Source organism: Fulmarus glacialis, unplaced genomic scaffold (genome assembly GCF_000690835.1).
Source record: "Fulmarus glacialis isolate BGI_N327 unplaced genomic scaffold, ASM69083v1 scaffold311, whole genome shotgun sequence".
Classification (NCBI taxonomy): domain Eukaryota; kingdom Metazoa; phylum Chordata; class Aves; order Procellariiformes; family Procellariidae; genus Fulmarus; species Fulmarus glacialis.
The window spans coordinates 58847-85809 of NW_009191920.1; the positions used below are offsets into that span (position 1 = coordinate 58847).

Sequence of the window (26963 nt, forward strand, 5' to 3'; positions counted from 1 at the left end):
CACTACATGAACTGCAGAATAGGCCTTCACTGCCCCAGTGAATTAAAATGGTTTCAGCTAGGATCCTTGATGGTGGACCCCTCTGTTGCCCATGCAACTTCTAGTCAGGACCAAATCAGGCAAATCCCAGAAGCACATCAGCCTTCTACCCAATCCACGAGAGACAGCTCAAGCAATACCCAGATGGCAAAAGTAAATTCCATAAGCCCTATGAAGGGCACAACAGTTAACTATACTTTAAATTATGGATGGTCACCAACTGGGACATTGTACCAGAATAAGATATGTACACCTGTAATGACTCTTCAGAGCATTTGTTATCAGTTATCTTCGGGGATTGTTTATACTTAAAACTATTCACTTACACTGATATTTCAGACTTAACGTAAAATATTAGCATCTACATTTAATGCATTCTGGATAACATTTGACTGAAAGAACAATCTGCATAGGAGAAACTACAGTAAAATGGACATATCCTGAAATGGATTTCAAGAAAGCAAATTGCCACACCACATTCTTATATAAGCTATGACAGTCTTGTCACCATGGTATTTCAGGATTTGATTACCATCTATAAAGGAAAAAAGATTTTTTTTTTGGAGCACATTTATCAAACCTTAATGTTTATAGTTTTTTATTGGGGAATTAGCAACAACAGCTATATTGCACCCTGTAAGTTCTTTAAAAGTTTATGAAGATTTGACATCACTGGCAGACCCATTTACAGTGTGCAGGAAGGAAAATAACAGATCAGCAAACAGCAAGCACTGGATATTTTCAGTGCATGTTCTAACCCCAGAAAACAGAAGAATCATTTTTCTTGCACTGCAGTTTGTCACTCTCCCAGTACAGACTTGTAAATTTACAAAGGAGGCAAGACAATCCCAATCCAATCTTAAAATGTCTCAATCATTCAGTCTTTTTCCTTGACCCAACTTATCACTTATCTTCACAGCTCACAGCAGTTTCACCAGGATGCTCTGTCTTCAATTTTTTATGAGATGGCTCTCCTGGGAGAAGAGACATGCAATGCTCTAAGGATCGTGCAATTTCATCAATTGTCCATTTGTCTTCATAAAGGGCATGCTCCTCTAGTGTAAATGGCCCATGTTTGGTTCGGGTCAGCTCTTGCATAGTGGCACAGGTAGAGAGTTCTACAGTAAAGGAGAAAAGAGGATTTAGAAAAAGTGCATGGTCAAGTTGGACTATTTGCAACTCACTTAAAATGTGTTTTTACATGTAGCCTTCTACATTATTCTGCTTTGTTTGAGAAGGAAGTTTATGAAGATGCATCACTCATTTACATCTTCTAAAATCTGAGGCAAGGAATTCCTTTGATTTCAACAGATCTCCAATGTAGTAAGAGTTCAAAATCTGACAGAAAGTTGTCAAAAGGTTTCCAGATTTAAATCAGAATGAAAAGAGACGAAATAACGACATAAGATATAAGCAGAACATTCTGTATTCACAAGTGACTTAGAAGACCATGTACTATTTTTCCACAGACTTTGAGGCCTTAGGACTTCTCGCCTTCAAGAAGGATTTCTGACATTGTTATCCTGTGCCGCCTATCAGGACAATATAAACTAACATAAGGAAAAATAAAAAATATAAACAAATGCTCTGCTATGTTAAATACCAGTAGGACAGAATTACGTAAGGAGGGGCTACAAAACATAACAGCAACCAGAGCTGACTTGTAAGCTCACAGGTACACGAAAATATTCTCTCCCATCCTTTCTGATGCAGAAAGATTTTTACTGCATTTTAAATTTTTAAAAAGAAACCAGCTGAGGACAGACTTTATCTTGGTGTGTCATTAAAGGACTAAACATAAACCAGTATGCTCAAAAGGTAGTAACAGGAAGAGAATCTTTGACTTGCCTAAGCACAAATAACAACATTGAAATTCATAGGCTTATCCCACATAACTTGCTTTGTTGAACTGCAAATGTATTATTTTAAAAAAAAATTGCAATGGATTATCTGTTCTCCATCATGCAGTTTGATAGATATAGAGCACAAGACAAATAACCCTGTGGGAAAGCAAAACCATTCAGTTCAGGTAAAGGAGAAAGAAAACACCAGAAAAATCATCACAAATGTAGAAGTCTTTCCAGCGGATAGGGTTTATTATGTGCATGGTAATGTTCTGTGCAATCTGTTTTCAAAATGCGATGAATAACATTTAAAAAGACAGTATCTTTCTTCTTCTTCTCACCCTTAATCTGAGTTAGCTTTAACATATGGAGGAGGGAAAAAAAAAATCCCCACCTTGCCTTGTATTATCTTGCTCAGTGCTATTACTTGCTCCGTTTTTATCCCCCAGCCCCCAAGCAATTATTTAGCCTTCATTCCCCCATGCTCTTAAGGAAAACACCTTAGTGTATAAAAACAAGTGATAGCACTACAATTCTGCAAAATAACACATAGGTCTGGTCACTGGAGATATACAAAATGACAAAATTTTTCCATAAACAGACACATTCACTCCTTAAACTGTCATGGCTTTTTTTCATGCCTACCTTTGCCAATGTCACTGACCAGGCTCCTGACATAAAAGCCACCACCACATTCAACATCTGGAATGTTAACAGTGACATGGTAAATGGCCAGCGCAATGTGAAATCTACTTTACATAGAAACCATGCCCCCACATAAATGTAAAATGCGCTAAGCAAACAACCCAGTGATAAAATATTTATAGGATGCAACATCAATTATTCATCCTGTAACATATGTGCGGGTGAGATTGCTAAGCCAGACAGCAGGGAAAGCAAATACAATGGCAACTGAACCAACTGACTAGAAATTAAGTACTTGCTGTGGTATGTTAACAAATGCTTCGGTCCTATTTATTTTAAAGGTTTCAGGAGGTTGTTTCATATTTCTAATGATGAAAAGGTATTTCACATATAGTCTAAACTGACTATCAATGCTTTTAAGATACTGCACACAGGCAGCTCCAATAAAATTTTGAAATTCACCTTTAACTTTCCCTGCTCTTTCAACCCTCCCCTTCCCTCTCTGCCAGTGATCAGCTGCTAGTCACCCAACCATACAGTAAAGGCTGAGGTAACACAGCACTTGAGTTCTGTCACTCATACCTGCTCATCATATAACATTTAGTCTGTCAGAGGACTATGGATCAACTAGGTAACTGATCAATGCAAGGCATTAGCTTGACCTCACAATAGCATCAAACATTTACAACAGTCTTTTTGGTTTATTTATTAATGTGCTTCTTAATGTACTACCCAAGTTTCTTCATGTATGACAGAAGGAAGAAAAGATCCTGCCTCCTCAACCGAGAAAGAGGCCTGACAGTAACCGATACTGGTCCTTGCTGCGCCCTGCGAGAGATGCCAGCATGCCTGGGCATCTGGGTAAAAGACTGGGCAAAGTGAAGTAAGCAGACCTGAGAAAGGAGGAGTGAGCTGGAAGTTGCGAAATCATGGACAGATGCAAATAATCCCCTGACCAGCCTCTCAGAATTTTACCTCACAGAAAGATTATATGTAATCAGCTTAACTTAAAACCAAAATACAGTGCTTTTACTGCAAAGTGAAAGTCTCTGCACATGGGCTTACACCAAAGCTGAGGGAAATGAAACCCATTTCACTATCTTATTCCCATTCTGAGTGTAAATAAGCACTAACAAGCTGGGAGCACCACTCTGTGTAATAATCTTTGGCCTTTACCCAGTGTGAACAGTGGTGGCTGGAACTGTTGGAGAGAGAGGCTGTACACTCTTACTGGCCGAGCAGGCTTTGCTTCAACTGCTTCTCCTCTCTTCATCAGAGTTGATAGCCTTTCTCCATCCTTCTTCAAAGCAGAATAGCTGATCAGATAGAGCATGAAAATGTGTGTCATATGGTTGTAATAGAACAAGCTTCCCATCCTCCAGATCCTGTTAATATTGTACTACAGTAGCATACATTTTACCCTTCTAATCCTCTCCAAGTGCTCACAAAAAAACCCCACAACCTAGTAAGTGCTTCTGAAACCTCTTAGACACAGAATTGTCTCGTTCGGCAATAGCTATGTAAAGTGGAAAACAAGAGACGGTCTTGTATTTATCTCTTGCTGTACAGATTTAAAAGTGTTTCATCACTCAGTTTGTAGTTTATGGAAAAAAAAAAAAAGGGTTTCTATAAGAGGTACAATACTTGCAGCTGCCTCTAACATACTGTCTCTCAGAAGTCTGCAGGGCGTACTCTGTTTCAGTGCTATGTTGAGCTGAGCACTGGGAGCTGCTCAGGCAACTCCTGTAATTCTGCCTTGCACCTTTACTCGTCTCACACCAGGGTCTTCCCTCAATAGCAACTTATTTAGCCTTGTTCTAGTGTGTTTAGGGGACTACTAAAGAACAACAACAAAAATTTCACTGATTACATGAAACTTTACCCAAAGCTCCAACTTTGGTCTTGACAGAAAGATCACCATAGAAAAATCAAAAAAGATCTTGCTCAAATTAGCAGAGGGTAATTTGAAACAGGTCACATGAAGCAGAACACCTACTGAATTACTGACCTTACAGGGCTCACATTGGAACCACAGTAACCGACCCATTGCAAATGCAAAGGAAAGCATGTTAGCTTAAATCACCATAAAAGCCATCTGTCACCAGCTAAGTGCTTACACGTTGCCAGCTACTATGGCTCACCTGACTAGAAGAAATTTGCTAAGCTACGGAAGCTCAGTCACTAATCACTCATTCATATTCTAAGTTTTCAGAAAACTAATTTGAAGTCATTTAAGGCACTTCCATACAGATGTCAGTAAGCCCCCCTTACCGCACAACTAAAATTAAAGACTTGGAGCTTTGCTTTCTAGTTGGAAGACAGGATAGAAGCCACCAAGCCCTGCAAAGCTGTTTAAGACTGCTTTGCTACTTTACATTTACCATAAACCGCCCCCCCAACAACAGACTCCATGTTACCATTTGTGCTTGATGTTCAAATGGGCATGACCTGCAGTTGCAAAAGTTAAACTCCTAAGTCTGCCTTGCCTCTATCGTCTTGCCAAAATGTGTCTTTTTATTTCTGAAAGAACTGACTTCTGTTGGCAAGTCCCAACAGCTGAACACAACTGCCAGGAGTGTCTGAATATTGTAGAACTTACAGTGGAGGAACCTGCATTATGTCCCCTGTGAACTTTTGCAGCACATTTTCAAGATCTCCTTTTGTTATCCGGTCTGTAGAAAGAAAACAGTAAGTATGTTAGCATTGATTATTCACATCGCACTAATGGAATCAATCATGTTCTGCAAACATACAAATAAGAGGTCCCTCTCGTCTGAATTTATATTGGGTGAAAAATACCAAAGAAAAGAGATAAAAAACAGAATGTAGGCAGGAGTGTGAATTACCACAAAAAGAGTGGAACAAACTGTCCAAGGTGATTAAGACAGCCTGGATGCTTTCAGAAGGGCAGAAATCCCAATATACACAGTTTTCTTTTGCAATTTCTCTCTCTTGGGACTGCAAATTAATTTTTCTTGGGAACTATGCAAAAACTACAAAATTTGTCCTATTCTATTTTTTGTTAAAGGACCAAAAAGAAAAAAATGCTCATCTAACCTTGGCAACTTCTCTTTAAGAGTACCTAAATGCAGGGAAAAATACAACAGATCATTAGAGAACAAAAGCATTGTGGTTTTTTTCCTAGCGAAGAAAAAGACTGCATCTGGAACAACACATCAAATTTCCGTATCAAACAACTAACCCGCAAACGCACACCAGGGTATTATTATATATTAATAAGGCAATTTTATTGAAGAAATCCTGTAAAAGAAAGATAGCTGCTTTAGGCAATCTACTCTCTTTTAAGAGTACACATACACATCTGTCCCACTTTTATTAGAAGGCTATAACCTAAGTAGCTGATTGCATTGGTCCTTTGAAATACTATTCAATAGAGATGATATTCGTCCCTGATTTGTTTAGAGAGTACAAACATAAGATCTGCAATCACAATGCTCTTCAGTGCATTTCTGCTGTCTAGGAGTTGACTAGTCCTGTTTCTCATAAGTTATATTCAATTAGTGTCACCCTGCTAAGTCAACAGCATCCTGGAAACAAACCAACCAAATTTTTTTATTGAGCCTTAAGATCTGAGCATAAGTGTCACTTGGGGTTCTCTTTCAATTTTCACCCCATAAACTGCATTTGTGGCTAGGGCATTTAATGAGACACCTGAGTTCAGTTGTTGCTCTGATCTCATATTCCCCTGATTGACAGGTTACATCTAGCCTCTGAGGAAATCACTCATGCTATAGGCAATCTCTATCTCAGGAAAAAAAAAAAAAAATCCCCATGTGAGGAATGATGTATTAAGCCATTAACAAAAAAAGTTGTATGGTGCGTTATCAAAGTAAATATTTAGAGATGAGTTTGCTAAGATCTAGAATAAATCATATTTGTCTTCTGCGATACATCGTGGCACAAGCTGACTAGTATTACACTCCGAAAACCTAAAACCATGTGCTGTGCTTTTTTGGTTTTTTACAGCATGCACTGCCTTTGTGTTAATGGACTGTATGGTATTCTTGCCCTCTCCTAGAATAACACACAAGCTGGTGGAGCTTTCATCCAGCTCTCAGTCATAAAGAATGTGCTATTAGTTTCGTCCCAAACAAACAGTTTCACTATGTCCAAATTGTGTATTTGTCCCAGGCACCTGTTTGGACTCGTGGCTCTGCAGGGCACAGCCCATACTGTGAACCAGCTCCTTCACCGTCTTTCAATTCCCACAGTCATTACATCCACAGCGTAGGTGGGGGGGAATGCAGTCCTGCTGCCCAGAAGAACTGTTACCCTTCAGGCCCTCAGCCCACCAGTCTCCCTCACCCAGCTGTGGGCTTGGGTTTAGTAGATTAACAGCTTGCTGGCCAGCAAGTTTAGGACAGCGTTTGGACTCAACCCTCCATCAAGCATGAAATATGAACATACCAATAAAGGCTAATTAACGTCAACAGTCCCAAAACCTTCCCCATTTGACTTTCCTTCTCTGCTCCCTGAGAGTAAGGGGTTGAGAGATGTTTCTCCAGGACACATCTGTCACTGACCTTGCTACCAAGAGTTAGCCTTCCTCCCAATACCCTCATCGCAAATACCAAATATCCTCATCTGCTATATCACAGACCATAAGTTTTTGCTAGAAGCTGGACTTAAACTGCAGCTCTGTGTCCTTCCAGGGAGGGGTGTGGAGGCTGCCACCCTGTTTCACAATGATTTCAGTGAGGATTGTTGAGGTTTGGCCCACAGGATGATTGCATCCAGTCCCCAGGAATAACGACAGCCTTAGCTTAGAACAAAATGATTGTACCTGCTCTGTGAGTACACTATTTAGAATACATTCAAGTCAACACTGTTTTCTAAATTTCTTCCTAAGCCTTTAGACTGACAGTGCAGTTACGTGATTTCTGCACAGGCTATGCGTCTTCCAGAGGATTCTATGAGCATCCCAAAGCACCCAAAACTTCTGGCCTCCAATGCTTCTAAAAACATTTAGTATAAGCCTATTAACTTCTAACACAAAGATTTTAAAGAACAGTTGTGCTTCTGAACACTGGTGACTGTTGATTGATTTTCCTGCTACAATCATAAAGGAAGTTAAACAAAGTTACCAAACCAAAAGGTGTCAATCGTGCCACAACCTCAAGAAGCCTCCACTGAAGGGTGATACTGCCCTGTGCTCGTTAACAAACTACACCAAAACAGAACACAAGAATTACCCATGACAGTCCAACAGAACTATAGCAGATGACCTTGACTCAATCTAGGCCAGCACAAATTATTTGCAAACAGACAAGCAGAACGCTGAAAGGACTACTTTTTACAAATTATTCAGGTAGTACTATTAAACACATATTTCAGCATAATCAGCAGAGACCTGCAGAAAATCCTTGTGAATTTTGTTCTCCATGTCTGGATACAGTCTGTAGGCAGCTGGGAAGAAGTGCGTTTCAGAATACACATTCCTGTGCGTACTTACAAACATTAAAAAAAGGGCAATAAACATTAATGTTCTCAAAAAAGCATCAGAGGAAAGCGAAACGCTACTTGCTTCCAAAATCAGCATATGATAGCCTGGGAGCAGTATGAAACCATAACCTAATTTCATGTCGAAATGCAAATTCGTTGTCTGACAAGAAACAAACAAAAAACTATGAGAAGTTCAGGAGGGGTTAAACCCAAGGAGCTCTCTTCAGTACATCCTATCACTGCAACTAACTGTAATACACAACAGTTTGCTTTCTAAACTGCTGTCTAGGGACACTGAGGACTAAAATGTAACACCTTCTTATAGTTAATATAGCAGGCAACTTTCTGCAGGCACTTTCCTCTTGAATGACTCCACTGGACCACAAGAAGAGTTTTATATATCTTGCAAGCTGGTTTAGTGCCCTTTCTCCTCACTAAGGCCCAATCCTGGATGCTGCTGGCACTGCAGGATTTATATTCCCTAGCAGATGCTCTGCTTCTGCCAGGATCCTTCTAGGTGTCAAAGGAAAGCTGAAATTCAGCTCAAATATCAGGTTTGTCTGTTCTTGGAGAACCAATTGGGATTAGGGATGGTGGGCGACCCAGAGAATCATGCAGAAAACCAAGCTGCTTTGGAGAAGACACTGGAAAAGACAAGAAATACCTGCTTTATCAGAAGAGGAGGAAGGAAGGAAATAGAAAATACGTAGGTAGTATGGAGAAAAAGGAGGAGTATGCATGTTCTCTCTTTCTTCTTTCTGAAGAATTCAAATCTGACGGATTTGCACTAACATGGAAAGCAACTGAGACCAATTTCACAAGCATTTCTTTCAGCTGTCAGCTTCAGCAAAAGGAAACTTTGTCCAGCACCCAAAACTGCACTGCCCCAACAATGCCAATACTGCTTTTCATGAGACTGTGTGATGAATTGGATTATGCACTCATCTCAATTTAAAAAGATAAGCAACTCAAAAAAAGGGGGTATTTTTAACCCAAATCAGTTCCCCAAGCACACAGTCTAACAGAAAGCTAAACCACCAAAACAGAGGAGGAGGTGCAGAGGAGGGAACTACTGTAACAAGAGCTGCCAGTGAAAGAAAGGCGCACAAAAACAACACTCTAAATTCTGTCTGCAGTAAACAATACAAAATAAAAAAAGCAAGCCTAGTGTTGCAAGAACACTTTTTTTTTTTTTAAATTAATCGACCACGGGAGTTGCATCTACTTGAAATATTTCACAGTTTATATGTAAGCGAGTATCTACAATGAATACTACTCAGCAGAGCAGAACCACAGCATTCACTTTCTTGTTTTTCATGTATACGTCCCTGAAAGTGTTCTCCAACCATCATGAAGTGTTGGCAACTCTAACACCGTGTGGATGCTCAGTCCTTCAGAAGCTTAGAGAGAGAGACTTAGAACTTGATCCTGAAGCAAATGATCCAACATCTCTGAATGCATTACCTAGTAAATAATACTATTTAGAATGATCCATCAAGTTAATGTCAACAAGAAACTCACACTTGCTTGCCTCGCGCAAAAAGAAAAACCACAAAAGAAAGGAGATTGGGGGTGAGGGGTGGAATCCAGGCCACCTTTTTCTTCATGCTATTAAAAAAAAGATAATTTACTTCATGTACCTATTACCAGGTACCACAAACAGTGTGGGACCTGTAAGAGTTGCTAAGCAACCAGTTACCGATTGTTTTTTTTTTTTTTACTTTTTTCCCCAGGTTGTGAAAGAACTAACGGCAAATACATTTGGTGTGTCCCTGGTTAGGCCGACATTGTTTCTAAGTCGCCCTGGCTACTGTGGAATGTCCACTCCAACAAAGCCACAGTCAGGATTAGTTCTGAAGCCTTGAACTCTTGCACTGTGCTCCATGGGTCAGAAAAGTTCATTTATTAAAGTTGCTAGGACACAGACTGCAAGCAAGAGCAAGATTTGGTAGGTGAACGTATGTAGAAAGTAGTTTATGCCATCCTCATTTTATGTTGAGCAGTGTGTAGTTAAAGGGGTGGCCTAGAGGGAAGATCTTAAGTCCTTTATTTGTCCACCGGCCTTGAAGGGTGTTACTAAAAGAGCACTCATGGGACTATACACTGAAAGAGGAAAATTTTACTGGACACAGCATGTCATTTGTCAGCCTGTCAAAGATTTAAAATGACACAGTCCTGCCCAAATCTATTTTCTCCTTCCTAATCTAATGCCTGGTTTGTTTTTTTCCAACAGAAATGCACACTTGCACTGGACATAATTGCATGAAGCTGGTCTGAATTATATAAGTACTGAACTTGAAGATGAAATAATCTTAGTTTGATTTCACATTTAAACTTAATTCACAGAGTCCCAAACATCTCTTCCGCTTTTCTATGATAGGATAGAGACCATTTATGTCTTCAAATTACATCAAGTATATGATACATTTATGCTTACCATAAGGTTTTTCTTCAGTTACTTTTCCTGTAGCATCTAATGTATCAGTAGCTTTGCCCAGTAGTCCAATGGCAGTGTACTTCTGGGAAGGAAAAAGAGAGATTAGTGAGTCAGGTCTTCAAGGTTGTTTCTTCTTTTTTTTTTTCTTTTCTTTTTTTTTAATAAAGACTGCAAGTACCAAATACTTCAAATCAGGACAGGAAGAATACTATCTGAATAGTCAATCCAGCAACTTTGGGTAAGCAAAAGTAAAGATAAAAAGACATGGAACCAAACAAAAATTAAATCCTGCATTACATGCACCTATGATTTCAGTTTTAGAAACCCCAAGAAGCAGCAACGTGGAATCTAATTTTTACTGTAAATACATCAATACCATAAAGAAAATAATAGGGTGGTAAAATCAAAGTCTCTGTGGGATGTCATGTCACTGTTGAAGCAAGGCACATAGAGTACCTGTCACACACTTTTCTGTTCCTTCACAATTTTAAAAAAAAAAAAAAAAGACACAAAGACCTTTACTTGTGAAAGCAAAACACCAACTTCCAAGGCAAAGCATTACAACAGTTCTGCCATGAAATGCAGTGATATGCAATAGCCTAAAGCTGCAGTTTTGAGCATCTGGAATCTGTAAGGACCTTGCGACCAGCACAAGGAGTGCAAGGCCACTGAGTGACATCTCTGCTCGTCATGGGTTCTCCAAATATTTCTGTTTCAGATTTTTCCTTACACAGTTCTTCTCTAAAGAATTCTTCAGCGTATGTGTTTGTAGCTTGCAGGAAGGAATTAACCTGTTCCCAGGCCAGTAGCCCTTGTCCTAATTGCATTTCACCTAGTGTCCTTCTCTTCCACATCTTTACCCTAAGTACTGCCAGGCTGTGGGCATATGGCAGAAACTGCTGAAGCTGACAGAAGGCTTCCCATGAACCAGCTGCACCGTGTCTTTTCACAAGGCTGCCAACACATGAAGAACTCACTCTGTAACATGACTTTGGGTCAAGTTCAGAGATTCGTTCAGGTATTAAAATCTGCAGTTTGACCCACTGCCTATCCCATTCCATTCCATTTCCCTCAGCCCTACGGTAAGCCCAGGGGCCTTCAAAGTAAAGAATTTATATAGCTTGGGAGAGAAAAAAATCAAGGTGTTCCACATGCCTAATTCCCAGTAAGGTTTCAATGAACTTACTCCCAACTGAGCTAATACAAATTTCAACTAAGTTGTAAAAGGATGTATCTTCCAGAAGTTGGTTGACCAAATTCTACTGGAACACATCCAAACAGGCATAAGCACTAACATTTTACTCTTTGATGCAATGCATCCTTTTTCATGTGCTTGCAAAGTACAAACAAGCTTATGTAATAATAGTGTAGGCATATAAATCACACCTACAAAATGGGACTACTAAGACATGCCTTGATTTTGTTCCGTGTGACAAACCTGCCACTTGAATGTATTTCTTCAAGCAACTGCCACGAAATGGAAGCAGCAGGAGTAGTCAGACAAAAGGCAGTGGAGTGCAGACTTTAATATAAAAATAACCATATTCTTTGCCTACCACATTAAGGCTACCTTTTTCCTAAATACTGCAGATGTCTGAATCCCCTGACAACTCTGCAAAATTAGGCATTTTAAAATCAAATTCTTGAAGTTTACAAGTTTTGAAATGCATGGAAAAGAAATGAAAGGAAGAATAGATGAAAGCTGCTCCACAACAAATATTTAAACAAACTTTAAAAGTATATTATCTGCTTTTAGGACCATAAAATTGCCTGCTTTTCAAGACATTTAATGATCTAGTTTTTAACTTTTAATAGCATAGCTAGAAAGATACACTATTCAGCCAACTATTCTAGGGGTTAATAAAAACATGTGAGCAGATCTTCATAATTCTAGCATGATGAATGATCTTAGCCATTCAGTAGAACTCTAAATCTGAAAGTTTGAGACATCACACACTGTCTTCAGATGTTTCCAAATCAAAGTACTAATACTACTTCAGTTTGAATTACTCTCTTCCTCTTAATTCCGATTTTAGCTATCTTGCTTCAGGCTGTCTGTTAAAATAACGTTACATTTGACCTCCCAGCAACGGAGAGATAGTATCATCTGTTTATATGTAAACACAAACTGTATGAACAATACAATCCAAATCTCGACACTTGACTTTCCCTTTAATTTCTGCAAAAAGCCATCCAATTTGTAAAAAGCACGTCCTTAAAAGTTAGTCACAAATCCCCATTCCTTACAGGAGCCTTTAAAGAGTCACAAAAGACTCAAGCCAGCAATGCAATAATCCACAAAGGTGGCTGTAACAGGTCAGGAAATTAAGAATTACAGTTGGTTTATGATAAGTCTCTAGAGTGCCCTCGGGTATCTACAATTATATATCATAATTCTTACTAGCCACTTAATAGGGTTTACTTCCCCTTTGTTAGTGTGCAGGATCTGGAGCTTGTAGAAGATAACATGAGAGTCCAGACTTAATCTATTGTTCCTCTTATTTTGTGTCAAAATTCAGCATTAACTCTCTTTAGACTCTAACTCACACTGCCCTCGGAAGCGCCCAATGGATTCTGAGTCATTTATAAGGTCTTTGGTGACCTTTTTTCACCTGTGTTGGCAATAATTTATTTCTTCCAGTTTTATAAAATACATCTAGGGGCAGTCTTCCTGTACTCTTAAATTACAAATCACTGCAGGAACACAGACAGCAATTGTTCACAACCACGCTGCCTTAAACCCACTCAACCTGAAACAAAAAAAGCAAGCTAGTAGGTGTTGCGGGCAGTGGAAAAGCCTAGCAAGTGCAGACTGTGACAGGAAACGTCCCTGTATCGGCAGCTCGTCAGAGAACACTCTGCCAATCAATAGCCCCTACATCCTTGCCCCCTACTCATCTAAAGAGATCAGGACCCAAACCATTTAAACATTAAAAGCAGCACCTCAGCTTCCCTATGGGATTCCACAACATGCAAGTGTAGCGCATTAAAAGCTAAGATCAAGCATTCCCAGTCACAACTCACAAGCACTGCAGCATCGTGCATTAATTCCAACTTTTAATGGTGGTCTGCATGGTCCCAAAGCAGAGCCTCACAATTGTACAACAGTACAACAATCCTGAGGGCATACAGACCTTCCCAAAACTATCCTGCATTAGGGAATGGCTACATCTCTCAGCCGTCTAGGAAACCATTTTCTTGACGTTATGGCAACAGAAACAAAAGCCAGCAAAGTGATCAAAAGCCCTCAAGTATAAGCAACTCTCTCATTCACACTAGTGGGGAGACAGCCTTAAGGAGATGCTTTACAATGACAAACCACTGCACTCAGTCAATGATGATGTAATGCAAAAACCCTGTCACACAGACTGGGGGACATGGTGGATGTTACCTCAACAACACCAGAAAGACAGCAAAGTGCCCCAGCAGCCATACGTTTACTACTATAGCCATGACTAGAAAGAAACATGCCATAAAAGCCAGGACTGGAGAAAGAACAGGATGACAGGAACCCCTGAGAAACAAATTACAAACCCTCTAATAAATTAATCTGACAGATCTTGGGAAGAGGAATTTTGAGAGTCACAACCACAGGGCACAGTCAAAACTCTCACAAACAATAAACCATATGATGTTTACTTAGTAAGAGAACAGCTATCGTTTGGCTTTTTCATTCCATATCCAATTTCAGAGAAATCCTTATACTAACACGGAAAGGGAAAGTATATCCATAAAAAGAGAGAGAAAAAGGCAAGACTTTATCAGTACACATATTTAACTGTGAAAGGAGGAGGAGGAGGAGGAGGAGAAGGAAGAAGAATCCCCTCCCGTTAGAGGGGTTGTACAGCCAGCATAGCTATTAGCTGCACAACCCACTCGGGGAGGCTCCTGGAGGCTGAAGCCCCTGGGCTGACTGCCAGGCATGTCTGCCCCACTTATCAGTGCAAATGCCAGACAGACCATGGAACAGAGCTTCTCAGTTTTAACTGCTAATATATCAAAGTTTTATTTGGAAAGAAGCCAGAGACTTGAAATCTTAAATTATAGCATGTTTTAAAAGCTTTTTCAAACATGGAGAAGCAACACTTTGGAAGAGCTAGACAGAAACACAAGTAATTATGAAATAAGGTCACTAGTAGCTGTCAGGAAGATTTTAAGATGGCTCCCACTGCAAGAATTTCCAGGCAAGCAAGCTCTCTGGAAGAGGCAGTTCGTAAGAGTTCATCCAAGGATGACCCATTTTCTAATCACAGCAGCAACTGAACACAGAAGTGTAAAAGGAAAATAAATAAATAAAGGCTACAGCCCCTATGCAAGAGACTGAAAGCTAGGAAAGAGAAGCCACATTCGATAAAACAGAAAGTCAATTTATGTAAACTGATGTCTGAGTGTGGCTGACAAGTTTGAGGGAAAATAAAACAAAAAACCAAACAAAAAAACAAAAAACAAGTGCTCTAGAGAACCTGAAGGAAATCAGAGCACGTGCACAGCAGGCAAACACTGATGAGAATTGGTGCTCCTGTGCCTAACCCATTCAGTCTGCACGCTTGGTGCAAGCACTTACATTTTTGTAGACTTAGGCCACTGAGATAGTGAAAAGACCTTAAACTCCCAGTTTTACAGTGACATTCAGTTTGTGTGTAATGACTTTTAAAGCACAACTAAGGTGCTCTGGATTTAATATTTACATAACTTGTATTTGCTGTTTGTATAACATTCGCAGCTACCAGTGGTTTCCAGTATGCTAATCATCCACGAAACCAGAAGAGCACACTAGGTAGACAAACAAGCTGGAAAAAACCCGAGGGTTGCCATAGTTTCAATTATTTTCCAAAACAAAGCACTCTCGCTAAGCAGATTCCAATATATTAAAAAAACAGAGCCTTAATCTCTTAAAAGCAGGTTGCACAGATGCAAATAAAGACTGCAGGATGATGGAGGAGTTCCCTATTTTACGACAGAGCAAATTCAAAACAATCAAACACCAAACATGTCCTCTTAATATACACAAACATTACAACTTCTATTGTCTACCACTCATTTTTTTCTCCAAAAAGAAAAAGCTGACTTTGTGCTAAGCCTGCATTAAATTTTATCTACTGCTAGATGCTGTAATTGTACTGTCATTGCTGAAGAACTATCTGATCTTTACTCTTGGACTAACAGGATTTTCTGACCTCTTATGTCAGCTTATTTTAAAAGTTCAAACATATGGGTAGACTAGATTTTCAATGTGAAGGACTAGAACCTGTAATAGGGGAACCCATAGAAGATACTTTACCTGGAGTTCAGAGAAGCTTTAAGGTGGTAGCTAAAAACTGTAGCAAGTTTAAATTTTGGTGTTAGGGGGAGGGCAGGAAAGGGGACAGGAGGGGAAACAATCCCAACACTAACAGAAACACTAAGTCACCTGAGATAGCACCACGTGTCCCTTATAAACACAATACAGCCTCACAACATCCAAGAGGGAACGCAGGCTATTGGGCAAAAGTGGCTGCTTGTAACCCGCAGTCTCTTTACACAAACCTTTCTGACACTTGCTCTCTGTGGAAACCTATCACACTCACCAAAATGTCTCAGATTGGTTCTTAAATTTCATCTTCAGCTTCAATACCTGTTCTTTACCTGTTTCCTCATTCTGTCTTCTAGCACCTACACCACAGATTATAAAAATAAACAAAGATGACCTTCAGCTTCTATTTGAGAAACAGATTTTTAAGGGAATTCATAATTCTCTGCCCAGAAATATAAGATAGTCCTTCCAGAGGGGTAAGACTTTATAGGTACATACAAATTCACAGATAAAATTGAATGCATGAAAGCCTTTAGGTGAATTCAAAGACACTGCTAAGGCTAAGATGAAGTAAATTCTAAAAGGCAGTGCTAAGAGCTTCTCCAAATTACCAGAAAGGAACACTACAGAAAACAATGCAGAATGGTTAGTTTAAATCTGTTAACCTTTTTTTTTTCTGTGATTTTTATTAAGAAAGAGAAAAAAGCCTTGCCATGTTGCATTCTTGATTTTTTTTTTTAATGAATGCAAGCGAGAACTCTACATGTAGCATAGACATATACATAATTATAGAAAGGTCAAGAAGAAAGAAGGCAACACTGACCTTGAGAATGGAAGAACAGAAAAATCACACTAGAGCGTGCTCTTAAAACACTGAATTTTTGGAGGAGAGAGCTTCTGCAGCACAATAGGTGCAGTCTCCTCAAGATTTTCAACAATTTTTAAGAAGTGTGAATATTAATAGAGCATGAAGCTGAGCTATTAATAGATGAGGCCTCTGGGGTGAGCATAAAAGAGACTCGAGTAATACACCGCATGTTAAGCCAGCTTACGAATGGTACCACCGCAGGAAAGCATATATCGATACTATTTAACAGCTGTTTCTTCTACAACTTTGTTTTGGGGATACTGGGCAGGGCAGGAAAAAGTAAATATTCAAATCAGCCTTTTCTCTTCTTATGATTTGTTACCAAAAAAGCAGGTTAAAAAAACGTATCATATGTTTTGCAGTAACAGGTAATTAAAGATGTCAACAGTGTGTAACATGTAAGGGGCACATTTAAGACCATTTTGTCCAGCTAACACTTTAGCCCTTCCCGATTCCTGCATCCTCCACTGTGCGGGCTTAACATTCTCTCAGTGCATCTTCTTTTCTACAGACACCACTTCAAGTTTTGATAACACCTTCTACACATTCTCAAAACACATCAAACCCAACATCATTCATGCATTTTCACAGCCTTCCTTTTATAGAAGCATTTTCCTTGTGACAAAATAAGGAAGACAACAATACTTTCATAAACTGACATTGATCTCTAGTCAATATCTTGAGGTATTCAGGGAACAAGAAATTCATTGTCAGTAACATAAAATAATACACACAAGATAGAAACCAATGCTAAGTTTGCATAAACAACGATGGGTATCTAAACCAACTCCTCTGCTCTGAAAAGAGGTCATGGAATTACAATAGAAAGTTCTGGTTCTGCGAAAACTTTCTCAGGTGTCAGTAGTGGTTAAAAAAAAGCTAACTACATTAGCGGTGCTTGGATATAGCTGTTACAGACTACAGACGTAAGTAGGACAAGTTTTATTAATAGACATGACACCTTCCAACTGTATTGTGCAAACATACAAGGAAGTATTCCTTGAATGTTTGCACAATGCCGTAACAAATACCATCTAACAGAAATGTCAAGACTTCTCTGTCCTATACCTTTATGTCAGGAATGTAATATACTTCATCTAACACACAAAATGGTAACTAAATGGGTGAAATTAAGTAACCACTGCATGTCAGGAAGAATTCACCTAGCCAGTCTACGAGGGCTGAAACACATCCATCTGCCCGTGGGTTAACATCTCTCATAAAACAATCACTCCATCTCCGATCTGCCAGTCCTGCTCCTCAAGGGAAACCTATAAAACACCTTTCAAAACAAGCCTGGGAACTAAAATTCATAACTCCACTGGGTTCAGAAAAAAAAACATGAGCTCAATAGAGATATTGAATTTATGGCACACTGTAACGTTACCTCACACTAACCCCTTCACATGCCACAATGTATAATCTACAAGGCTCTCTCTTTCCCCTAGGAGATAACCTTATCATCTCTTTCTTTCCTCTCCTACCACCCTTGTAAGGAAACAATAATTTCTTTGGGCTTGAACAGAGGCAAAGTAATGACATTTTGTGTAGCTACAATCCATTTTGCTTAAATGAGCAGGTCACATACTGCACTCTTTTTTTGTTACCTCTCCCATCTCAATACAAATAGAAACTCAGTCTGTGGATGGGATACCACAAACAAAGAGGTGTGAGAATGTAAAAGGGCATGAACCACAGAGTGAAAAATGAGAAGGTGTTGCAGATGAAAAATTTCCTAGGGAAAAACCACTTTTACCTGGATTCCTCCAAGACAAATATAGAGTGTTGGATATGACAATACTGCAGTTCGGAAGAAAAAGCCCAACTAAAACCACAGATGAACACAAGCAAGATGGGATCTGAAGAATCATCAAGCAAGCAGTAACAGCCCCCCTGTCCTTGTGACTGGAAGCTTGGCTGATTGGTTGTGAACAATACCTTGCTACCCCACATAGGAGATAAATTATTTTCTTACTCTATTTTATTAAAGCAGGTAATGAAATGTAGCCCATCTGTGTGGAACAGTCCTGGGGTCTTACCTATAACTGCTTGCCCACCCAGAATTGTTGGTATACCATACTCACAAGCATTAACTACTACTTCTTTCAGAAATGGTCTACAAGATACCGACTTCACTAAAGTCTAAACAAATCTGAAATACACTTAGTTTTAAAATCCATGGTTTCTATTTTAGACCTGAGAAAGGGCTTGCATATCCAAATGCCTAGTTTTCTGTACTATACTGATTAGTCTAATAAAAAGTATTACCACTACCCACAAATCTTGCCCTTCCAAGAGAATGTTAAAATTATCAGAATATGAAAAAGAAAACAGAACACAACACTATGCACTGTATGAACAAGTGGTTTTAGTTTTACCAGCTCCAAAAGAAAGCAAGATGAAGCAAAGAGCTCAGCTGGTGATACTGTAAAGAAATTTTTAAGATTAAAAGTAAGGGCACACACCACCAAGAGGATACTTCAAAAGGGAAGTCAACTCAATTTTCTTGCACTCGTAACTCAAATACATGAACTGAAGCACAAACGGCTTTTGAAATACATTTAAAAAAACAACAAAAAAAAACACAGCAAGGCTCTCTAAAAAGAAAATTAGGATTTCAAAAGAAATAGTGCTTAGACCATCATGGTGTGCATGTTAATGTGCAAACACACAAATGTTGGCAGAAGAATAGAGGTCTCAGAGATGCAGAGTTCTTATAAGCCTCCTGAAAACAGACAGATAGAGGAAATAAATCTATTATGGCTTCCACTAAGAAAAAGGCTCCAGAGGGAGCCCCACTGTATTACTGGATACCAAAGAGTCCACATGGGGCTTTGGTGTCTAACGAGCTGTAAACAAACGAAGTCACAAGAAAAGGCTTCATTAGTTCTGCTCCTTATAGAACTACTAGATGTGCTTTTTAATGCATTATTAATTCATTGAACTCATTGCCAAAAGATAGAAGCTAAGGACTTAATTCAAAAAAAATGAATTCAGGAAGAAAGCTAGCAACCTTTATGTTTGAGGGACACAAATTAAAGCCTAATTTTCAGGACAGTAAGATAATCACAGGAGGTGAAGAAACAACCTTCTTTATGGACACTTTGTTCCACAGCATCTGGTGCCAACCCTGTAGAGAAACAATCTAATCCCGGAATCACACTGCAAGAAGTAACTTACAAGTCTCTCAGAAATTCTCTTACATGATTTGAACCAATTCCTGCTAAGGCAAGCCCTCTCTCACAGGATACAAGTGTGACTGGCAAGTTTTGAGACCTGGTCACTGAACTAGCACTCATTTTCCATCCAGGATTCATAAGAAGTCAAATTTTTCCAATTATAATAAATCAAAGTTGTCACATATCAGGTCACTGATGTATCTTCATTCTGCCCAAAATCTCTTTTTCTCTTTCTAGTCCTTGTGATCATTTGGAGTTTGGGTTTTACTCTATCCAGTGATTTTTTTTTTCTGGATAGTGTTTCATTCTGGAGAAGTCAACTTTTGAGATTAAATTTTCTATTTGAACTATTCCCTGCCCAAGCTTGTGCAACCCGCACTCATGCAATTCCCCTCACATCACTGAGCGCTTGGGGTTTCAAATTATATGTGGACTGTGACAAGAAGTTGCATCCTCAGATAAAAACAATATGCCCATGCTTTCAGCTCAAGGAGAGGCAGTGATTTCAAGCACAGTTTGATGGATGGCCAAGTTCTGCTTCATTCACATTAATATGACTCAAATTCTCTTAGGGTGAACCCAGATGTTATCTCACTGAAAAATACGCAAATTAAGCATGGAACTGAAGTCTGAAAATTTCAATTATCCTGTTTTATCCCACCTAAAAATAAAGGCTGTATGTGTTGGAAGACATCTCCTCCCAATGGAAAGTATTTGAATAATGAAGAATTTCATTGCTCATTGCTCTTCCCTTTTCTCCTCTCTGACGAGTCCCTGATCATTTCCCTCATTGCTTCTATGTAACAGCACATTCTGGTCAATGAGAGGTTTTAAAACAGGATTACCACTTTGGAAACTGTGCTGCTAGCTAGCATTTTCTAACCCATTTCTCCCCCCAAAAAATCACTTTTACATTGTGTTTGAGACAGACTGGTCACCCATAAGACTGAATCCTTCAGAAGCAATTTACCATAATAAAAATTGGTCCACCCCCATCATATTCATTTTACTGGTGAAGCAGGAAATATTTTCTCATTCTGCTATCTTTATTTTGCAAAAACAATAAAACAATGTCTCTTGGTGCAAATAGTCCAAGCAAGACCAAGTCCAAGTCCCAGAACACAAGAAGGAAAAATGATTCTCCTATGGAACACGTATTACATGCTCAGTATTTAAATTCCAGATCCAAGAGGATTCAGCTTCTCCCCCTCACTTGGAACATTTGAAACAAAATAAAGGAAACAAACAAAACCTAAGCCAGCTTGCACATATTTTTATTTCTGGATAAATATTAAGAATTCAATGAGAAATCTGGAATGCTAAGTAGGTATTGCCCTTGGCTGCACATTTCTATTTGTTTTGAGTTAATTCATAAGGAGGTCAAACCAATGGAGAACTAGATTTACACTGAAAGAGTAACACTCCTTGTATAATGTGTATGAGTTGCAAATCAAGTGATGATGTTCAGAGCTGCCACACAGAGTCAGGAAAGTTTCACACAACGTTTGGGAAAAAATCAGAAATAGTCCAATCTCTGGCAGAGCCACCATATGGAGTTTACTGCAGGAACATACGTTTTGGCCACTCAGCATAGCTCTGCTGCCAACAATGATAGACTGAACTATTTCTTTACAAGATATATTCCTACAATCAAACAGTAAATCCTAACCACAGAGGCTCAGACAGTTCATCTGAATCTTTATAATAATAAAAGGAACAAAAGAGAAACATCACACTTCAACAAACACTTTAGCATCCACAATGTTAAAAACCGATGAAATAAGAGTATAAACTCCCAGCACATGGCATGGGATGCAAAAAAATACTCAAACCTATTTAGACAGTCATGGATTTATCTGTATCAGATCTCTCACTACATTATGAGCCTTTGCTGTCAGTGAGGTCAAAAAAACAAACAGGCAGATATCTGTCGGAGATCCTTAAACTTCCTTAAGCCTCTCAAGTTATTTTATTTATTGAAGTACAAATAGAAAACAGGAAAGCAGAGACAAGACAAGCTCCAAACAAAGGCTCATGACCACCATGCCACCTGGCATGGATGTTAGCTACCTCACACTCTCCACCACATCACAACACACAAACAGTTGCAGTGGAAGAGCTGATCTACCGTAAGGATGTAACTTTGCTTGCCTTATTGAATCATGTGCCCTCAGCCTACACCAATCTAAGGCCAGGTGAGAGCTGATGGATCTAGCTGGGGTAGCTTACCGGACTGCCCCCACTGCTTATTTCTCCTCTGTGTTCCCCTCCCTTGTCCCTCAGCAGCAGCTGTAAGCCTTCTTGAGCTATCTGGGCACAATGTTTGGCTAGATAACACTCCTACCAGCTTCAGGATTTCACAGTGAAGTCGCCATAGAGCTTGTGCATACCCTCTTCTGCCAAAACGGTTGAAACTACTTCATCCATCACAGCTGTTTCCACCGTGAACATCAGCTTAAGAGATACGTCGACTGCTTTACGTGTTTTTAAATCAACAATTTTCACACATTTAGCTATGATGACTTAATTCAGCTGAAGTATCTCAAGGCCATTTTTTAACTTAGAAGTTCTTGGTAACTGCTTACACTTCCACTGTAAATCCAGCTCCAGCTGCTTACTGCATGTTTCAAAACACATATGCCTCTGAAATCTGGTCCTATAAACCAAATGCAAACCCTTTACAGGGTTTGTAAATGTCCTATAAACCAAATGCAAAGACTGACACTGACTACAGTAAGTTTTGGATCAAACTCTACAGCTACGTCTTTTTATCCTGGTTGTATTCTCATCTGTCAAATTATTTTCCTTTGAGTTGAACTGAAGATTTTCAATCAAATTCTACCTCAAGTTATCAGTTCAGCACCTGTAAAGAGCTTAAGTATTCATACCAGAAGAGAATGGGAAAAATAGCAGAATAAAATGCATTAGAAAGGCTATCAATTTGCCGAGCCCACTATTGACTTTCCCTGAGTATAAGATGAAATCTGGAAGGCTTAATTAATTTCTGCATCTGTCATTCTTATCTAAACTTCTCATTTAAAAATAATGGCTAAAACCACAGAATTTTACTTGCAAAAAAGGAATCAACACTGGTAGATTATTCTTGGGAGTACATGCACTTGTTTGTGTATGTAATGCTTACAATCTGGAGTGCGCTCACCAAAGACATAGCACAACTAATCAAAAGCAGCAATGAACAAGATTGCTATCTGTCAAGGCTCCAGTCTAGGTTATCTCATGCAGCCACAGGGCTTTTGTTACCTTTGGCTTCTTACATGCGCCTATCCATCAGTTTGTAGAGCACCCATCTACAGGAGCTGCAATCTGGAACAATAGTTACTATCACAAACGCAAACCACTCTTAATTCCAAAAGGTGCCTCTTAAGGCCTCATGGTATTTAAGAAGAGAGAAAAGAAACAAAGACCATCTGTTACTGCAAGCTAAATAACAATTATGTTATCCTCACATAAGGAAAACCACCAAAACCTGAACCATCATACACAACTACATCCCAAAAACATTATTTACAGTGCCATCTTCATTACAGTTTTTCTGGTTTGTTTTTGTTGTTTTGTTTGGGGGTTTTTTTGTTGAAAACACTAAATAGTATAGAAATGTTCCTGTAAAACAGGGATTTCGTCTTTATTAACATTTTGTAGAAAAAACAAGACAAACAAAGTTTTAAAAATAACCATTCTGGACATAAAAGTCTCAATATCAAATTTCTGACTAAAAAAGAAACTCAAGTACGTGCTTAAACTACGCAAGATAGTTGAGATATTTTTATGTTGATGCAGCTCTTCATTGGAAGAAAAAAGAAAACAAACAAACAAAAAACCCCACTAATACAAGTCATTTAGCATTCCTTACCTTGGAACCTGCCAACATAGTTCTCAGCATTTTTGTTCCTTTTCCAATACCAACCACTGCAAAGACAGAAGGAGAAATGCCACTTCAAAACCAGCTCTGCAGTTTCCTTATTCAACACCATTCACTACTAAATATTATGCAGAAATACAGCCTTTCATGCTCTGTTAGCATATAAAGAGAGCCAACGCTTATGAGAAAGTATCTCTGATGTTCAAACATGGGACTAGAGAAATGAAAAAAGTCTAAAGCAGAAGATAAATAAGCTTCACCTACTGTTAAAATGCTTTAATCCAACCCCTAGATTTATTTATCTTTTAATCACCAAAGAAATGGATAGTGCAGTTAACACCGTCTCTGGTTTGATGAAGGCTATGGCTCACTAATAATGAATCTAGCCTTCACTGTAACTAAATAGCCCTTTTAAAGGTTGATAGTGACCAAGAGTAATACAGCCAAGATACCATAATGAAATTGTTTATCAGGCTTACAGCAAGAAAATAAAATAATCAAAAGGTCCAACTGACTCTGTGAAAATCTTTTATAATCAAACCTTCCTAATATTGTGAATGTACAGACTACTGTCTTTTTAATCTTAAACCAGTATTCTGCAAAACAGCAGTGAGCTTTTCATAAGAGAAAGAGACAGAAAAAGAGCTCTATTTTATATTTTACTTTAAAGCTTTTTACAACAAGGTGCTTTCCTTGAATATGCTTTCCTATTGATTTTCTCCACATACAGCAATCCAAAGAAATAATGCAAATTTTAGGAAATCAGTTTTGTGTATAACTCATGGAATAGTAACAGAACATAACGTAAGGGAGCTTGCAGGAAATCAGCTTTGTGTTAACCAGGAGCCAGTACCAAAAGCATCAAACTGACAATGAGCTTTTTTTTTTTAAATAAATACTTGCGCTCTAATGCTTCTCAATCTTTACAGTCTGAGACTCATTAGATTACTTCTTATTCTCAATTGCTTCTCCTCTTGTTCCTGAGGGTTTTTAGTCACACATGCCCTTGTGCTTGTGCTTTTGTGTACCTTCAGTTCAGCCTGTTCCTCTCATATTTGCCAGATAGGAAAGAGCTGCAACAAGGCTGAGAAGAAGAGATAAGCACACAGATAAAACTTTATAACCAAGCACTTTTCTTGCAACGTGATGACATCACTGACACTTCAACATAACTGCTGAGCTGAAATTTGCTGAAGAGCATCAAGAGATTCAACAGAATAATTTTAAAGAGACATTGAATGCTTTTGTGAACAAAACACTTAACAATTTTCCCCATTAATCATCAGCTTGTGTAGCATGTGTATTATTGAAAGGCGACATAAACTAAACTTGCCAGACTACATAGAGCATAACAAGGTTTAACTGAATTTTTAATTTTGATACTTTTTCATCTTTTCTTCTACTATGGAAGTATAATTCATAACTGCCATATATAAACAAACTAAATATTTACAACTCCCATTGTACAGTAACAAACACTAAACTGGAATCACAGCCCTAGACCGATATTAAAAGAAGATATTCACTAAGACTTGACCTACAGTTTCTTGCTTCTTGTATCTAAAATATGAGACCTAACATTGAGAAGTAGTAGTTGAGTCCTAGCTCCCACCACCTTCCAAATGCAATGGAAGCCACAGATGGGGACAGACAAAAGATTTTCCCTCTCAGAAAGCAGTCACTCCAGGCTCCTACCAGTGCAGGGCCATCACATGCCATCTGGTCTCTAAGCTGCCTTTCACTCACATGCCAGAGATCACTGACCTCTGTTTCCAAGGTCCTTCCTCATCTACATTTGCTGTCAGTAGGAAAAGAAATATAGAAGTATATTTTCTGATTAAAAGCACCGCCCAGTTATTTGCAGTACACTAAGCAAGACTTTGTATCAACTAATTCCCGTGAACAAAGTTATAGCTATGCAGTACATAAAATTTGGGAAACAACAGCATAGATCAAAATAGGTTAGAGGTTTCAGAAAATAGATACTTCTATTACGCTACTGTCCATGAGGAAAGAAAACTTTCTGCTCCACCACCCTATTCCAAAAAGCAGCACACATTTTCTGAATAACTCATTTCTGTTGTGCCCTCCCCTCTCTCCTCATTGTCTTACCCGAACCCACAAGAAATTTGGGCACATTCCCCTTCCCACTCCTCTCCAGTTCTGTCTTTTCCAATCCAGCTACCATTGATTTTTCTCTGTGTGTTTTGTATGGCAGTGGAATGAAAGATCCTGTGCCTTTTTTAAAAATCGATCCACAGCATATTAAGGTGATGCACTTCCCTGTCTTTACCAAGCACATCAAGCCCAAGTACTTTCTGTCACGCCACAGAAGCAGGCTTTGGAGACGGCTGGATATCAGAGAACAGTAGCAGAAGCAATTAAGAAGCACAAGTGATTTTTCTTTTCCTATGGATCAATGCTGTTGACTCCACACAATGAGCAGTAGCATGTTCAAAGGGAACATCCGTGTAAAAGGAAAACGTCCGCTTCAGCAATACACACAGTATTCTCCAGTGAGCAGCCACAAAGTACAAGAAATTCAAACAAAACCAGCTTACTTCCAGCCCAAGAATGTTACATTTTGCAATGTTCATAGGTGACAGAGAAAGACAATTACGAGCCTGTAGGCTTCTACTAGCAACAGTCTCAGCAAACAACATCCCCTTGAAGCACAGCTCTTCAAGAGAGAAGTCATTACATCAGAACTCGGTGGATTTACTTTCAGTGTATACTCATAGTTGTACCTGTTGATTTTCAATACCAAAAAAGTATTGCTGTTATTTCTTCTAGCCAAGTAGAGCTACAAGGCTATGATTTAAGCAAGCTGTAGTTTGCGTGTTACTTATTTTGGTGACAATGTATGATGTGGGAATAATCCAGGCCAATGGTCACACCCACAGCCGTGTTTTCAACACCAGCAATTAACACATTCTGTTCCTTAATAAAACAAAGGAATTCGATAAATGGATTGCTATCAAAATTAAAAGACAAAATCTCTTTGATGACTCTTCTTTATGAAGCAAGACAGGATGAGGAAGCGAAAATTGTTTCTGTGCTGAGCCTCAAAAAACGCAGCAGCTGAATTGCTCTTATACATTTTTCATTTGGTGAGTATTACAACCCAAAAGGCTCCCTCAAAATCCTAGAAAAGTATTAGTTTAAGAACAAATACTTTAGAAAATTATGATGACTATAAATCCCCAGCTTAAGTAAAAAAAGCCATCAATTTCTGAGGTGATTTAGGATTCATTACACAAGAGTCTGTTATTTTCATGTAATAACCAAAAAGTTATTTCAGGAGGTTGGGGGGGG

At 38.9% G+C, this 26963-nt stretch overlaps 1 protein-coding gene across 1 annotated transcript; it reads right to left on the minus strand.

Moving 5' to 3' along the window:
* Positions 1-622: 622 nt before the first annotated feature.
* Positions 623-25836, minus strand: TRUB1 (TruB pseudouridine (psi) synthase family member 1). The gene is made up of 7 exons (XM_009586841.1): positions 25761-25836; positions 23640-23695; positions 10429-10510; positions 5128-5200; positions 3705-3844; positions 2529-2585; positions 623-1157 (listed from the first exon to the last, which is right to left on the minus strand). Exons 1-7 carry the CDS (start codon positions 25834-25836, stop codon positions 943-945), a joined length of 699 nt encoding a protein of 232 aa, XP_009585136.1. The 3' UTR covers positions 623-942.
* Positions 25837-26963: the final 1127 nt, after the last annotated feature.